At 39.3% G+C, this 18,227-nt stretch overlaps 1 protein-coding gene across 9 annotated transcripts in view; it reads left to right on the forward strand.

Annotated features, from left to right (window-relative positions):
* CADPS2 (calcium dependent secretion activator 2) overlaps positions 1–18,227 on the forward strand; it is a 490,835-nt gene that overhangs the window by 444,278 nt on the left and 28,330 nt on the right. For all 9 annotated transcript variants that reach the window (XM_024757764.1, XM_024757759.1, XM_024757761.1 and 6 more), the window contains 2 exons: positions 7,132–7,215; positions 7,322–7,354. In XM_024757764.1, coding sequence (XP_024613532.1) covers positions 7,132–7,215; positions 7,322–7,354 — 117 coding nt within the window. The remainder of the gene's footprint in view (positions 1–7,131; positions 7,216–7,321; positions 7,355–18,227) is intronic.

Consider the following 18,227-nt stretch of genomic DNA (forward strand, 5'->3'; position numbering starts at 1 on the left):
AGGGGTGGGATAGGGAGGGAGGGAGGGTGGGAGGGAGGGAGACACAAGAGGGAAGAGATATGAGGATATATGTATACGTATAGCTGATTCACTTTGTTATAAATAACACCCCACAGAGCTCCCTAGTCCCTTCTGCCATGTGAAAACACAGCCAGAAGGTATCATCTATGAACCAGCAATTGGGTCCTCACCAGACATGAAATCTGCCAGCGCCTTGACTATGGCCTTCTCAGCCTCCAGAGTATGAGAAGTTACTGTGGTTTATAAGCCACCCAGTCTACGGCATTGTGTTATACCAGCCTGAGAAGACTAAGACAAGGGGTTAGTAATGGGGAGAGAAGGGAAAACGTTGACAATTACCTCTAGGTTTATAGCCTGCAGCAGGAGATGGATGTTGTGCCATTCGGTGATGCAGCGTGCCCTGGAAGAGGGACAGATTTGGAGGGAACAACCCATGTCATTATTGGACATGGGGGAATTGAGCTGCCTCTGAGATATCTGAAGGAGGAGATAGCAAGGGGACATTCAGATATTTAGGTATTTGGGGCTGGAGTTCACAGGAAGGATATGGGATGAAAATACCAATGGGATTATAAGATTTCAGCCATTGAACATGATTCTATCAGTGGCTGCTGTTCTCAGGTATATATGTTATAAGTGGAACTCCTGTGGAAGACATGGAGAAATGAAATGGAAGAAATAAAAACCATTTTAAAGAAGGCAAAAACAAAAACAAAAAAGAAGCTTCTATCCAGAAAAGGACATAGATAATTTTTACCAAGAAAAAAAAAAAAGAAGGCAGGAACATTAACTCTTGCCAAGGAAAGGATACAAGAAATGCTATATTTATTGCTGCCTTATATTAGAATTAATTCAGTCAGATAAACTGTGGGAGGCTCAGGAGAACTGGACTCCATTCCTGTTTCTTCATGTTACCAGCTGGGTCTCCTTGCATGACTCAGTTTCCGCATTAAAAAAAAAGCCGGCATACTGGATGAGAAGAAAACCTACAGCCTTTTCTCAGTCTAAAGCAAAAATTCTGGGGACTTCCATGGAGGTCCAGTGGTTAAGACTTCGCCTTCCAGTGCAGGATGTGTGGGTTCGATCCCTGGTCAGGGAACTAAGATCCCACATGCCTTGTGGCCAAAAACCCAAAATATGAAACAGAAGCAATATTGTAACAAATTCAATAAAGACTTTAAAAATGGTCCACATCAAAAAATAAATAAATAAAGCAAAGATCTTTCTATATGTTTGTGTATGGAGGCTCCCAGGGACGTGCATCTTTTCTCTGCAGGCTCTGAAGTCCCATAGCACACACGATGCTAGAGTTGGAAGAGAACCCTGAGATTGTCTAACAGAGACTTTTCAAACACTTCTGTAATGTTTATAAGACATTTCTATATACTTTTATGATGTTTATGAGATATATTTAATGTCTTCAGATATATCTTAGGTGGCACCCCAGATACAACACTGGTGGAAGCAAAGCTATTCTGATTGAGGAGGGGAAGCAGGCCAGAGCTTATTTGTGTAGCCCCATCTCCCAAGGCAGGCCTGATCCACCCAGAGTCCAGTCTCCTTGTTCACAGATGAGGAAACAAAGGCCCACGGTTTTACAGTGGCTGGCGGAGGAGCCAGGACTTGACCCTGTAGCCCTAAGCCTGTCATCTTTGCACAACAGCACACAGAACTCAGCAAGATCAGAGAGGAAAAGAATGGGAGCTTCACTGCAGTCTTCTCATGTCCCCTTTATATGTCCAGGCTCTGTGGATATTTCCTTCGATATTTGTTACATGCAGGCATACACACTGTGGGACCAGCTTGGGCAGGCAATCATGTGGGACAGCTGTGAGTCAGGTAGGTGAGAGTGGAATTCATTGTGTGTAACATCAGGATGCTAAAGAAAAACTGGGAAGGCTGTGGGAAAGAACTGCTTGGAGGAAATGGTCAACAGAGCAAAGAGTGAGAAAGTGATTACTCTCACAATGCACTCCAGCAACAGGGGCTCAGTAAATTCTGGGTATGAATTAAAAGACCATAGCAGTATATTCAACTTCCTGAATTCTCAACTATTGCAAAAAGGGATTTAGGAAAGAGTATATACTTTTTCACTAAGTACATATATAGATATATAGGTATGTAGGTGTAAATACCTATACATACCACACCACCTTTTTTTTTTGCGGTACACGGGCCTCTCACTGTTGTGGCCTCTCCCATTGCGGAGCACAGGCTCCGGACGCGCAGGCTCAGCGGCCATGGCTCACGGGCCCAGCTGCTCCGCGGCATGTGGGATCCTCCCGGACCGGGGCACAAACCCGCGTCCCCTGCATCGGCAGGTGGACTCTCAACCACTGTGCCACCAGGGAAGCCCCACCTCTGCTTTTTAATAACCTAGAATATTTTCCCCTGAATTTCTCTTAAGAGGGACAGAGGACAAATCTGACCTGACTGTCTAGATGATGCAATTAAAGTATCTCCTCCACCACCACCAATTCAGTCTGATTAAGTTAACTTGGTTAAATTTACTTGTTTGGATCAAGACAATGTATTCAGAAGACAACTGTTGAAACCCAAGAATGTGCTTGAAAGGAATAACATGCACTGTTAGGAGTAATTAGAAGAAAAGAAATACAAACTAACATAGTTCAGTCTATTTGGGAGACAAGGGAGAAAGGAACAATGAGAGGAATGTGGAGACTTCACCAACATCCGGGCTAGGCGTGCTGTTTTGGAAGTTGTCTGAGATACTGTGCAGAACAAGGCATGTCGTATAAATACGTGCTGTCAGATCCTGTCCATCCTCAATACCGATCTGGATCATCTGGAAGGACCTTTTCGGAGTCATTTGGAACAAAGGTTCAAAGAGGACGTGGATACACAGTGGGAGACGGGAGGATTATTTTCCATTGTATCATAACATTAACATTCCAGTTCAGGGAAAGAAACCTTTCTTCCAATCCATGACATTCTGGTTCCAGGTGGATTTTTAACAGTACTAGTCAGTCCTGATTGTACCAAACAAAAATAAAACATCTGATATCTCCAGCCCTATTTATCCTCCCCCGCTCCAAAATACACCTAGTTTTTCATGATTAGTCTTGTTTATGGATGCATCTTTTTTCTGTGGAAGATTTAATAACTTGCAGTGTAAATGATGCAAGTATTCCTTGTTTACTTCCTGAAATTTCAGTTGAAAAAAGTAAGAACTGCGTGTTTTGAACCCACCAATCTACAGCTGAATCGTTCCTATCACTTCTCAGAATTTGTCCTTCTACTTTCCATACATGTAGGAAAATGAATCCTATACCCTGTTAAAATCCAGCAGGAAATTTAAACCGACATGCCTTGTGGCATACTTCATGTTTCATTCTACCAGTCCTTTCAACATACCTTCATCTTTAATTTCCCTGAGAGTGTACATAATGAGGCAAAGTTGGTAATGACCCAGACAGACTTTGGGCGCTAAATATTATTCAAACAAACCCAGTAAATGACATCCGCAATAAAAAGCAGGGAAACAGAGATTACAGGGTTTCGTTCCAACCTGACACCCTCAGGAAAACAGGGAGCGCAAGGCAAACCTGTAAGTATTTATATCCTCCCTGAGCTGTACAGAGAAAGTTCACAGGAAGCAGTTAAAGACACATAAACCCAGCATTTAGCTGGATTTCTGTGGAATCTTGCTGCCTTCTACAATTAAAAGCCAGATGGAAACTACATCATTATTAGTCAATCTTGTTCATAGATTTTGGGTTTTAAGGTAGCTCTTCCACCACGTGTGCCTTGACAGAAATCTTACAAAGAAAACCTTCCTGTTGGAACTGTATGGCTCACGTGGTTGGTCCCAGAGGTGCAGTCGCTGTTCACTGCCATGTAAGCACTTAGAGTCCCTGCCGTATTGGGCCTCCCCAGGGACCATTTGGGGTAGGGAGGATCCCAGGGAGAGGCTCTACACTATTGTTAAAATGGAGGCCAAGGGGCTTCCCTGGTGGCGCAGTGGTTGAGAGTCCGCCTGCCGATGCAGGGGACACGGGTTCGTGCCCCAGTCCGGGAAGATCCCACATGCCGCGGAGCGGCTGGGCCCGTGAGCCATGGCCACTGAGCCTGCGCATCCAGAGCCTGTGCTCCGCAACGGGAGAGGCCACGACAGTGAGAGGCCCGCGTACCGCAAAAAAAAAAAAAAATGGAGCCCAAGAATGCTGTGACATGCATGCAGCAGGTGCACACACTAGACTTCGTGGGATATAACCTGGTGCTCCTTCACACTCGAAAGAGAAGACGAGCCAGACAGGTTGTCAGATGCCACAGTGGGGCAACTTCTGCCCTAAGGTCATCTGCTAATGGGCTTCCCCAAGTGTTGCTTTAGCCACTCGATTTCTGCTACCCTGCTGCTCAGCCCCTGTGCCACCATGCAAACGAAGCTTACCCAGTATCCTCCAGTGAAAGTCAGTTTCAGTTACACTGTTTGTCCCTCATCACTTCCTGCCTTGTGTCATGACCAACTGTGTACACGTCTGTCTGTCCTACTAGTTTGTGCATTCCTGGAGGGAAGGGTCTAAGACTCATTTTTTTTTTTTTGTATTTCCCATATTAGGTGCTCAATAAGAAGAAGAAAATAGCATTTATTGAGCACTTATTATATGCTAGGCACATTAGTTATGTCATGTCATTTAATGCTTACAACTCTGTAGTGTGATGGCAAAGAACACGGGCTTTGGAGCCAGACCACCTGTGTCCAAAGCCTCCCTCCTCTACTGTCAGCCACATGACCTTGAAACAGATGGGATTCCGACATGGGTCTTCTGACTTACAGCATCAACTCTATCCTGCCTCCATAGATATCACGTCACTGAATTAGACGCATTCTCTGGTAACCAAATGCATTATTTCTCCTTATCACTAAACAATCCCAAGGCTACCTCCGTTAACTTGTGACTTAACATGTGTAGGTTTTTAGACATATAATGGTTAGTGATTTAACTCATCATACCAATAATATTCATTCTTTACATCTCTTAGTGTGTTGCCATTTTCACAGTCCCTTCACCTAGATCATCTCTGCTGATTTTCACACCATCCTTACTGTGAGCAAAGCAGCGACATTTTCCCCGTTTTACTGGTGAGTACACTGAGGCTAGAGAAGCTGAATGTCCAGACTGTTGTCTCACCTCCAGAGAGTGGCAGAGCTTCAACTCGAGCTAAGATCTTCTAAATCCATCCACAGGATCTGCCTCTACTTTGCCTAGTCCCTCAGCATCACTCACCTGTGTAAACAAATACTCACTTGAAGGCACCAAGAACCAGATGCTATGCTAGAGCCTTCAGTGGTTCACGTTGTCTGGTAACCATCGCAATTGTCTCTCTCCTCGTGGCAAATGATATCACCCATCACACACTGGCTTTCAAGATTTGAGTTACAAGAGATGAGGCATTTTCCGCAGAGGGCCATTAAGTTTGGCATTCCCTTCCCCTGGTCATAGGCCTGGAGTATAGGTCTTCCGGGTCTTTGCCAACCACAGCAAGTTGAGGTAGCCAGCTGTGATTGGTAAGAAATCTTAATGGGCAGGAGGAAAGTGCTAAACTGACGTTTAGTTGTGAGCAATTTGTAATTTTATGTATTTTGCTATTTGTATCCCCAAGGATAACTAACCAACCATACATAGTTCTCATTCTTTAATAAAAATAAAATTTTAGTCAGCAGTTCACATGAATTTGTTTCTGTGTTCTTACATCATGTCTCAAATGATGTGATGGAGAAACCTGCAGGGAAGTTTTTGTTTCTTTTGCATAAACTATTTTGCAGTAATTGACCAGCCATAGAGAAAAGATTATCTCCTGTGCACTCTCAGCGAGTTCTCTGCTCACCAGAGACCAATAAGGTGTGTCCCTAGAACTATTATCCCCTTGTTGAAGAAGCTGCTGTGTGAACAAAAACCAGCCTTCATTAATTTCCCTTTTTGTATTTAAAAAACCTTGTCGGTATTTTCCCTTTGGGAAGGTATAATTTGTCAATAGTGCATATTATTTTGCTTATAAAGAGGAAAGATGTAGGGCAGTAGATCCTTATTAATATCTTTTATTTATCTTCATGCCAGAACTCAATGTTTCTGCTCAATGGAATAAAATTCTCCACATTTTTAATTACATTACAGTATATATGTCTTAAGTCTCATTTCATAGAAGTATAAAATTTTAGAAATGTAAAACTCTTAAGACAATTTTAATTCCATACCCGTCCCACCAACACAAACACACCTTTGACTGATGGGGGATCCGGTGCACTGGTTGGCTGGAGCCCACATAGCAGTCAGTCAATGACAGAATCAGGATTTATATTCTCAGTCTGGTGCTCTTTTCATTGTACTCTGCAGTGCGTGTATCTGAGCTCCCCAACTACTTTGTAAGCTTCTGAAAGCAGGGATGATCCTTACATGTCCCAATTGGAACTGCTTGGTGAATACTCGTTAGCTGATGTATCATACTTCATCTCAATGTTACAAGGGCCCCAAATGTTAACACCTTTTCATTATCTGTTCTTTGTCATTCAACCTCTTCTGTAGATAGAAAAAGTTGGGGAATGGTCGAGTGCTATATGATAGAAAGGAATTTGATGAAGCTTGACCATCGTTGCCTCGAAACATCTCTCTATTTTTTTTTATTGAGGTGTCATTGACATACAACATTATGTTAGTTGCAGGTATACAGCATAGTGATTTGATATCTGTATAAATTGCAAAATGATCACCAAAATAAGTCCATCCCCATACATAGTTACAACAGTTTTTCTTGTGATGAGGACTTACAAACATCTGTATTGGAGTTGAAAATTATATTAAGGAAGAGTCACAGGGATTTAAAATTTTTTACTAATGGTTTAAGTCATCTCACACGTAGTAACCAGACTCCTATTACACATTGTTCTTTTATCTTAAAAAATGTGCGTATTTTTTCCAGCAATGTAAAAGGACCTTAGAGTTCATCTTCAAAATGAGATTTTGTCATTGTGTCAGTTTATACATTTCAGATGTTTGTGCCACGGGAGAAGTTGGTCCAAGAGTTGTTTGCCCTGTTATTTGTTTGTATGCATAGTACTATCCTAAATACTCACTATAAACTGTACTCTAGTTTGTTTCAGTGTTGGAAGGGGTGTTGTCTAAGCTGTCGAGATATGATGAAGGCACTTTCTTTTCATCCATTCTGTCATTCACTGTGAGTATTTTGAATGAGTTCTCCTCTGCTGTCTTTTGACTGCTGTCACAGTACTTATCAAACAGTTAAGAAAATAATTCTCATAATTATCTCTTTTCCACTTAAGGTGAAAGCAGCCGCAAAATATGTTGATGTTCCAGTAAGTATTTTTTTATCTGCTTTTTAAAATTATAAATAAGTCTTTAAAAAAATAATTATGGTTCACCGCGGGTTTATTTCAAATCTTTAATCTAGCATCATTGCCTCAGGGAGCACTTTATTTTTCTTAAGCAAGCACTAACCCTCATAACAAGGCCTGGCAAGGTTATTTCAGCGTACCTTTTCCGTTGTAACTTGGGGAGGTCAGTTCATCATGAGAACATATCAGCTCAGTGGCAGCTCTAGGATGGGGGAGAAAATGACTCACATTACTTATAGGAAAAGGTTCACTCTCCTTCCCTTTCCATGAAAGCTCTAACAGGTTTCTTATAGGGGTTAAAGTAACAATCAAGACCTGTTGAATCAAAGAACTAGTTTTCTGAATACAGAAGTGTTATAAATAAATCAATATTCACTTAGTTCAACATTTGGTTTTTCACAGAATTCTTGGGAAATAATGCGTGACCTGTAAATTTGTTCAACAGTTAAGATACCATGAGAGGAAAGTATGAAACTTACTTAGCTACAATGAAAAAAAATTATGTGATAAATATAATCAACAAGTTAGTACAGCATTTGTAAGTTGATAGTCATTAACAAATTAGCTTTTGCCTTAAATTCTGTTATCACGTATATATGATCAAGGCCTAAGATGTTCTGTTTAATCATGTGTTTTGGCACGTGTATCAATTTTCAAAGAATTAGAGCACAATGGGAAGAAACTTAAAATTTAAAACTAAGTGGAATATAAGTCATCTCGTCTTTGATTAAGGCTGTACTTGAATAGCATCACCATCTCTAGATCATCATTATGAATGTTAGTGGTTTGAGAGCTGGCAAGCGTTGTATATCAGTTGTAGGTGGCTCTTATTTTTGAAATGCATAACTGCATTTTATACTATGGACTAGACAGTCTCCAGGTTTATTGCTGCTATAGTTATTATAAATGAACATTTTAAATGAAAAGGCCATGGACTTTCCTGCCTTTGCCTGGGGTTTCTTCAGAGTAGTTTTTTGTTTGTTTGTTTTTAGTTTTACAGATGATTCCAAAAGAAGTCTTGGCATACTCCTTGTCTTGTACCTGGAATCAGAAAGTCAGTACTGGGCAATAAGCAGAAATAATCACATTTGTATGGTCCTGCAAAGGAACAGCATGAAAGAGAGAAAGGGAGAATTAAGGGGGAATGGTTTATACTCGCTGTATGAAAAAAAAAGACAAGTAATCATGGGAACACATGAATTTTATTGGAATTCCTAGCAAATACTTTATAATATAGATTTTTGTTTTTAATTTTGAATTACAAATTTTGAATCACAAATTTTTGTTTTTAATTTTGAATAGGACACCATAATTATTTCTGTTCTTAGAGCTTTTGAAATTCTTTATTTGACTGTGTACTAGATCTGTTAGAGCCCATAGAGCTTCAGCATTGAAAGACACAGAAAGTGGTTCATTCACTCTCCTTCTCAATGCAGAAGCCCCCTCTCCTGATAGCCCTCACAAAGATTCAGTCAAGCTCTTTTAATTTTTTCAGTGATTGCAGGCTCACCATAAGACAGCCTCCTCTTATGTATAATGAGTTGAAATTCTGTACCTCTGTGAATTCTGTCTTGGTTCTAATCCCTTTTCTGCATGATAGCCCTTCAAATATTTGTTGATAATTATCATACATCCTCTTCCCAAGAGATATGGTGGCTATTCAAAGGGATATATTGTCTGAGGAATTCTTATTTTCTGTATTAAACATCCTTAACTTCTTCACCGAATTCACTAATTAAATACTTATTTAACACGTACTAAGTGCTAGACTCTGGACATGTATGATGAAAATATATATATGTCCTGCCCACAAGCTGTTCAGTGTCTAGGAATAAAAGAGATAGGGAAATAGACATATCATGAAAACAGCTGTAACAGTTGTACTCAGACTCTTTATCATACCAATTGCTCTCTAGATGAATTCCAGCTTACCAATTTCACTATTAAATCAAGTTGCCACCCAGAGCAAAGCATACTAAACCATAGATACGGTCTGGCCATGGCAGATTGCTATAGGAAGAGTTTCTCCCTTAGATCCAGACATTACACCTCTATTATTGATGTCTGTAAGCATTAACTTCAAAAGCTATGAGGTGCTGTTGGCTGTTACTGTTTTTGTTTGTTTGTTTATTTGTTTGTTTATGCTAAAACTCCAGCAAGATACCTTTCTGAAGCAGTCTTTTAAGGAGAACCTTATGAGAAAAAAAACAACAACACTGGCTCACCTTTCACAGAAATTAACTCAAAACTGATCAAAAACCTACCTGTAAAATGCAAACTACAATATAAAACTCTTCTAGAAGAAAACATAGAGAAAATATTTGTGGCCTTAAGTTTGGTGATAAGGTTTTAGATACAACACCAAAAGCATCCATGAAAGAAAAACATTGTAAGTTGGACTTAATAATTGACTGCTCTGCACTGTTAAGGGAATGAAAGGACAAGCCACAGACATACATTTGATCAAGGACTTGTATCTAAAATGTACAAAGAACTCTTAATACTCAACAATAAGGAAACAAACAGCCCAATTAAAAGATGGTCAAAAGATAAGAACAGACATTGCAGTGAAGACATATAGGTATCAAATAGGCAAATGAAAAGATGCTCAACATCATTTGTCATTAGAGAAATGAAAATTAAAGCAATAAGATACTATTACCTATTAGCATGGCTAAAATTTAAAAACTGACAGTAGCAAAATGTTGACAAGGATGCAGAGCAGTAGGGACTCTCATTCATTGCTGGTGGAAATACAAAATGGTACAGCCATTTTGGAAGACCATTTCGCAGTTTCTTACAAAGCTAAATATAGTCTTTAGCAAACCACTGATTGCACTCCTAGGTATTTATCCAACTGATTTGAAAACATATGTCCACAACCAGAACCTGCACACAAGTGTTCATAGCAATTTTATTCATATTCAAGAATTGGAAGCAACCAAAATGTCTTTCAGTCAGTGAATGGATAAACAAGCAGTGGTATATCCATAAAATTGGAGTACTAGTCAGCAAAAAAAAAAAAAAGAGGAAGAAGAAGAAGAAAAATTAGCTATCAGGCGACACGAAGACATAGATGAATCTTAAAGGCATATTGCTAAGTGAAAGAAGCCAGTCTGAGAAGGCTACGTACTGTATATCATTTATATCACATTCTAAAAGGGAAAACTACATCTAAAAAACTATAAATAAACTGTATAAAGATTACAAACAGGTTAATGGTTACCATAAGTTCAAGGTCAGGGAGACTTGAATAGGTGAAGCCAAGGGAACTTTTTGGAGCAGTGAGACTATTCCATGTAATACTGTAATGATAGATATAAAACACTATGCTTCTGTCAAGTCCTAACTTTATAGCACAAAAATTGAACCTGAATATATGAAAAAATTTTTTAAACCAATTAGGATGTCATGGGATCCTAGGATGGAGACTGTGATAAAATAATCTAAACCCTACTGCAAATGTATGGAATAACCTCACTAAAAAAAGTTGAAGGAAAAAAGTGCTGATCTGAGTCACTTTTGAAATGGGTGGCATATGTAAAAATAAAGGAAAAAGGAACTGTATATAAACATTGTACTCTTGTTGAGAAAGTGTTTCCTCCCAGGTTAACAATTCAGAAACCACTCTACGTGTATAATGGAATTGAACAATTAAGTAAAGGGTGGTGGCTGGTGGGAGCCAAGTTTCCCATGGAGTGAGATGTTGAAGACAAACAAGAGGAAGAGGCTAGAATTATCCCTGTGGTAATGGATTGGAGTTGGAGCCATCAATGTGAACTTGTCTTTAGCTTAATATAGATAGAGCTGGTTGCATATAGAAATATTTTTAGATATACGTATATGCACAGGTTAGTATATACACATATATTTACTCGGTTTGTTAGCTGAGAGAGCCTAGAAGCAGTGATATCCCAGTAGCTACAAGCACACCCAGTGCCCAGATCGTGGTCTCTAATCTCCAATAAAATGAACCAGGATTACCAGGATTCCTTGAAGAAATGGCTGACACTAGGACTGGGGCAGGAAACACAAGATGAGCCTGGAGCATCTTATATATGTGTGAGAGAAAGTAAGGAAGTGTCTAGAAAGAAAAACCCACAATGATAGGAGATATGTTAAAGGGACCCAGGAGACCCCTGAGAGAGCTCCCAATGGCCTGAGCTAGAGTAAGTTCAGCAACCAGATAAATTAGGTAGTGTTAGCTTATAACACAAAGTATAAAATATATATCTGTTAGTCCATACTGACGTAAGTAAATGATTGACTGAATAAATAAATGGGGGGGGGGCCTTCCCTGGTGGCGCAGTGGTTGAGAATCTGCCTGCCAATGCAGGGGACATGGGTTCGAGCCCGGGTCTGGGAAGATCCCATGAGCTGGGCCCATGAGCCACAACTGCTGAGCCTGCGCATCTGGATTCTGTGCTCCGCCACAAGAGAGGCCGCGACAGTGAGAGGCCCGCGCACCGCGATGAAGAGTGGCCCCTGCTCGCCGCAACTAGAGAAAGCCCTCGCACAGAAACAAAGACCCAACACAGCCAAAAATTAAATAAATAAATAAATAAATGGGGGAAGGACTTCCCTGGTGGTCCAGTGGTTAGGACTCGGTGCTTCCAATGCAGGTGGCGCAGTTTCGATCCCTAGTCAGGGAACTAAGATCCTACATGCGGCGCTGCCAGAAAAAAAAGAAATGGAAAAGATAAATCTCCCAAGCAGAAGAATTCCAAATAAATACTGTAGATACTTTACTTCCAAGGAGACAGTATAACTCTGTACTCCTTAAGGCTGTACATAGCAACTCCCTTCCAAAGAGCACAGTATGAAAAGGAGGGTGAGGAGAATGGATTTATCAGGGAGAAACCTGACAGTATTACCTCAGCCAGTTTACTGAGGTCAACATCAACAGTGATAAATTATATAGATAATATTTATTCTTGGTAAATATTCTGTGGTCTCCTTCCAGAAGCCTATAACTCCAGTCTAATCAGAGGAAAAACAACAGACACATCCCAATAAAGGGACAGTCTACAGAATATGTGACCAGTACTCAAATTGTCAAGATCATCAAAAAGAAGGAAAGTCTTATAAATTGACAGGAAGAGGTTAAGGAGACATAATGACTAATTAAATGTAATGAGGTCTTCTGGACAGGATCATGGAACGTAAGAAGGACATTAGGTAAAAACTAAAGAAATATGAATAAAGTATAGACTTTAGTTCATAATGTATCATTATTTGTTCATTAATTGTAACAAATATACCATACTAATGTAAGATATTAATAATAGGGGAAACTTAGTGGGGAGTAAATGGGAATTCTCCATACAATCTTCACAATTTTTCTATAAATCTGAAATTATTCTAAAATTAAAAAAAATTAAAAGGCAATGGACTAGGACTTAATACCTGAGGTTTAATTCCTCTTATGCTGCTCTGTGCCCTTGGATTAACTGTATGACCCTGGGCATTACTTCACTTCAGTGGCCTCAGTTTAGTTATCTATAAAATGGATGAATAAGTTATATAAACTGCATTAGTCCCTCTAACTGTGATATTCTATCATTCTGTGAATTCTAGATCTCTGTCCTATTCCATCCAAGAAACAACAGAGCCCATAAACGTCACTTAGAAGATGATAGTAAGGTAAAGAGCTAGAAAAAAAATTCTTCAGAGAAATGAACAACATCTTCTAGCAAATGATCTCATTTTTGAAATTTTGAAAAAGCAAAAAATAAAAAATACATTTTATGAAATGAAGCGTTAGAAATATAAAATTATCTATGATATCAAGTGGCATTCCTAACACAAAAGAGAAGGAGGAATTCATGATCCTAGTACATACTTGATTGTCAGGTATTCCATATAATTATAGCACAGCTGAAGATGTATAAGAGTCAATAAAAAATGGGAGAAAATATTTGCAAATGAAGCAACCGACAAAGGATTAACCTCCAAAATATACAGGCAGCTCATGCAGCTCAGTATCAAAAAAACAAACAACCCAATCCAAAAATGGGCAGAAGAGCTAAATAGACATTTCTCCAAAGAAGACATACAGATTGCCAACAAACACATGAAAGGATGCTCAGCATCAGTAATCATTAGAGAAATGCAAATCACAACCACAATGAGGTCTCACCTCACACCAGTAAGAATGGCCATCATCAAAAAATCTACAAAGAATAAATGCTGGAGAGGGTGTGGAGAAAAGGGAACCCTCTTGCACTGTTGGTGTGAATATAAACTGATACAGTCTCTATGGAGAACAGTATGGAGGTTCCTTAAAAAGCTAAAAATAGAACTACCATACAACCCAGCAATCCCACTACATGGAAGCAGCCTGAGTGTCCATTAACAGATGAATGGATAAAGAAGATGTGGCACATATATACAATGGAATATTACTCAGCCATAAAAGGAAACAAAATTGAGTTATTTGTAGTGAGGTGGATGGACCCAGAGTCTGTCATACAGAGTGAAGTAAGTCAGAAAGAGAAAAGCAAGTACCGTATGCTAACACATATATATGGAATCTAAAAAGCAAAAAAAATGGTTCTGAAGAACCTAGGGTCAGGACAGGAATAAAGACACAGACTAGAGAATGGACTTGAGTACATGGGGAGGGGGAAGGGTAAGCTGGGACAAAGTGAGAGAGTGGCATGGACATATATATACTACCAAATGTAAAATAGATAGCTAGTAGGAAGCAGCCACATAGCACAGGGAGATCGGCTGGTGGTTTGTGATCACCTAGAGGGGTGGGATAGGGAGGGTGGGAGGGAGACGCAAGAGGGGGGAGATATGGGAATATATGTATATGTATGGCTGATTCACTTTGTTATACAGCAGAAACTAACACACCATTGTAAAGCAATTATGCTCCAATAAAGATGTTAAAAAAGAGTCAATAACAGAAAATGATTCAAATCAAGTCATTTAAATATAACATGTTATGAACATAGTCTTATGTATCTTTGTAATCTGTACTTTCATGACACTTCTTTTTGAAAGAAAAAATATCGTACATAAGAGAAAAATCGTCAGTATGTTCCTGGACAGAAGTGAATTTCATTATCTCCTGCTTCTTAGCAAAGAAGCTAGTAGCCGACCCCTCCCCACCCCCGTGATATCTTTCTAATCAGGGTGATAAACTGTGACCTTTGGATGGTTTGGTAGATTTTTTCTTGGTTAAACAACCCTATTCTGGAGAGCAGTTCCTGTTGTAGTTGCACAGTTCAAGGCTCCATCATAGAACCTTGGAATGTTCATGGTGGCAAAGCCCTTAGACATAAGAAAAGCAAGACCTCGAGGGGGTGAATCTGTTCCCCCTGCTCAGCAGTAACTTAGATGAAGGGAACTCAGATCTGAGAGAGGGGAAGGGAGAATGGCTATAGTAGATGTAGGACCAGCATGAAAACATTCACTTTAGCTTTACAGACGTGAACACTAGGCCCAACCCAAAACTTCAGTAGATTTAAAGTAGAATATTAAAACTAACCACCCCCAAAAAAATATTGCCTCCCTATAAGGTAGGGAGGATATAGATGATAGCAATGTATGTTAAAAAGTTGTATGAAAAATTGAGACCATAATGTAAAGTAGCTGCTTAAAAAAACAAAACAAAACAAACACGAGGTAGCACAACAGAGAAGTTACAAACCCAAACTCAGGAGCCAGACTGCTTGAGTTTGAACCCTTGCTCCATCACTTTTGCTCAGTATCTGTATGACCTTGGGCATCAGTTTCCTTTTTTTTTTTTTTTACAGCTTTATTAAGGTATAATTGATATATTTAAAACTGCACATATTTAATGTCCATAATTAGATGAGTTTGGACATAGGCATATACCCATGTGGACATCAATTACTTTATCAAATGGAAATAGAATTATACCACTTCTAGGCTTGTTGTAAATATGTTAAGCACTTTTCAGGATTCCTGGAATGAAATTAGTGATCAATAAATGTTAGTTGTCATCATACATTATTACTGATTATAATAAATCTAGTGTCCAGATTCTAAAGAATAATCATTCTGCTCTATACTATCTTATTCACATCTGTGTTATTGTGGGAAAATCCATCTGTAGTCTTTTAAAAACGACATATAATTTTTACTTTACCTCCTTTTGAAGACAGCAGCCATCATAGTTAAGGGGATCTAGAAATAATGGCTTATAAAGAAAAAAAGGGAAATTGGAATATTATCCTTGAGAGAGGATAAACGCTAAGAGACAAGAGAGTCATGTTTAATACATGGAGTTCCCATTTAAAGAAGCCTCAGTCTGTATCAATCAAGAGGATAGAACTAGGATCAGTGACTAAAACCTAGTGGGAGGGCTTCCCTGGTGGCGCAGTGGTTGAGAGTTTGCCTGTCGATGCAGGGGACACGGGTTCGTGCCCCGGTTCGGGAAGATTCCCACATGCCGCGGAGCGGCTGGGCCCATGAGCCATGCCCACTGAGCTTGCGCGTCCGGAGCCTGTGCTCCGCAATGGGAGAGGCCACAACAGTGAGAGGCCCGCGTACCGCAGGGGGAAAAAAAAAAAAATTTGTCTCCTTGTTAAATAGACACCATGACAGTGTTTGCATAGTGTATTGTTAACCTCCTGTGGAAGGTTAAACGGGCTCCTTCTGTATCTAAATCTGTAGCTGTGAAAAATGTCTGCAGCATTGCACCCACCCACCCATGAATGGGGAAAGTGAAGACTTGCACCTGTGGGATTAGGTGTAGCAGCAGGAAGTAAGAGCATTTACAGTGTGTAATTAACAAGGAATTTTTTGCTTTTCTTTTTTTTTTAAACGGCATTTTCATCTCACTGGGTTAACCAGTGATTAGCACTCAAAAAAAATTTGCTGGAGTCTGCATCCTTACTTAAACTCATTCCCTCGCTGGTGTGTTCTATCATGCAGCCAAAGTCAGAGGAGCTCACCTTACCATACTCCATTCCTGTCCATATTTGATTTCTTTATGCTCGTGGGGGAATGTTTTTAGATATTGTATCCTTTTACTATAACTTCGTTAGCCAAATTCTGTTCTCTGCTGAATCGAATTAGAAGCAATCCAGGAAGGCTTATTTTGATTTAGAGATTACAACCCTAAGAAACAAGATGGAGAAGTTAGTGCTTAATGAACTGAGGATCTCAAAGTTTTTTTTTTTTTAACATCTTTATTGGAGTATAACTGCTTTACGATGGTGTGTTAGTTTCTGCTTTATAACAAAGTGAATCAGCTATACATATACATATATCCCCATATCCCCTCCCTCTCGTGTCTACCTCCCACCCTCCCTATCCCACCCGTCTAGGTGGTCACAAAGCACCGAGCTGATCTCCCCATGTTATGTGGCTGCTTCCCACTAGCTATCTGTTTTCCATTTGGTAGTGTATATATGTCCATGCCACTCTCTCACTTCGTCCCAGCCTACCCTTCCCCCAACCCCATGTCCTCAATCCCACTCTCTACGCTGTGTGATCTCAAAGTTTTAAATGGGAGAATGAAAAACAACATTTACTCTCTCTTAGTGGTATTTAATACATAATGTGCTCGCTGTGTGGTTTTTAATTGTTATTTTCTCGTTCATTAAGAAAACTGTAATTACAAATATAGCGAAGATTTCTAAATGTAGCTCTCCAGAACAAAATATCCTTGATAAAAATTCATCCAGATCTACAGTTGTTGAAGTTTAACAGGCTGCTCCTTTGATAAGGTTGGAGACACCCACTTGCACCAGAATGTGTAGCAATATTCTACCTGGTGATGCAGTCACATGCATGCTTTTCATTTACACGCCAGCAAACAAAAACTTAACTGAGTGTGTTCAGTTTTTTGCTTTTTTAATTAAACTTTATTTCCTAATAAGATAACGTAATAATGGAATGAGACGCAGTGACTTCCAAAATATGTAGATCTTACTGCCATAAAACAGAGTCTGCACAAAGGAGCACTGAACCAGTGATAATGTCTTCTATCCAAACACATTTGTACTGTAAGTAGAAACTGTTTAAAAGGAAAATTACATATTTTTCAGCAGTTTATCAGAGATAATTACCCTTCATACACCAAAGGAAGGATAAAGTGTTTTAAAGAACTATAATTCTAATTGGTAAATGTCACCAGCTGTTGCAGTTATCCTTACTTGTGTATATTCTTTTAATGATTATAGTCTCATGCCACAAGCTACATGAAAATATATTCACTAGGTGTGAAATTCCCGTATGTCACAGTTGCAAGAATACGTAAACAGCTCAAAGATAAAGGAAGAAATAATGCTAATGAGGAATGTAAGAATTGTAGGTTTTGTTTTCTAGGCAAGTGGATCTTAATTTGCCAAAGGGGAGAAAATGTAATTTCAAAAAGAAAAAAAGAAAAAGACAACACTTAATTTGTTGAAATAAACTTTTAAATGAGCTTTACTTCACACCCTCAACCACGGTTGTGATTTTCTTAGAGAGCTGTAGAACTGTCTCAGCTTACAGATTTCAGTATTATATCCCTCGGGTCTGCGGAAGGGAATAGCACTGAGTTTTCTCTTAGGCTTAAACTGTAAAAGTATTTGTTAGTTTTAGATGACAAAAGATAAATTCTTCCTGGACAGTGTTTCATGATGTCTAATGTTATCTTAAAAGTGATCAAGAAAAAAAAAAAGAAAAAAAAAAAAAGTGATCAAGGAAATGGGAAAAAAATTACCTTCGGGTCTGTGGCAAGTGTTTAAAGCCATCATTCTCCATTTTCTCCTGGCTGTAACTCAGTTTCCAGTGAGTCTGATGGGTCAAGTGATTGACTAGTTTAAACTTCTAAGCGTACTCTTCTTTTGAAAGGCAGAAATAAAAATGG

The sequence above is a fragment of the Neophocaena asiaeorientalis genome, unplaced genomic scaffold (genome assembly GCF_003031525.2).
Source record: "Neophocaena asiaeorientalis asiaeorientalis breed wild unplaced genomic scaffold, Neophocaena_asiaeorientalis_V1.1 scaffold116, whole genome shotgun sequence".
Taxonomy (NCBI): Eukaryota; Metazoa; Chordata; class Mammalia; order Artiodactyla; family Phocoenidae; genus Neophocaena; species Neophocaena asiaeorientalis.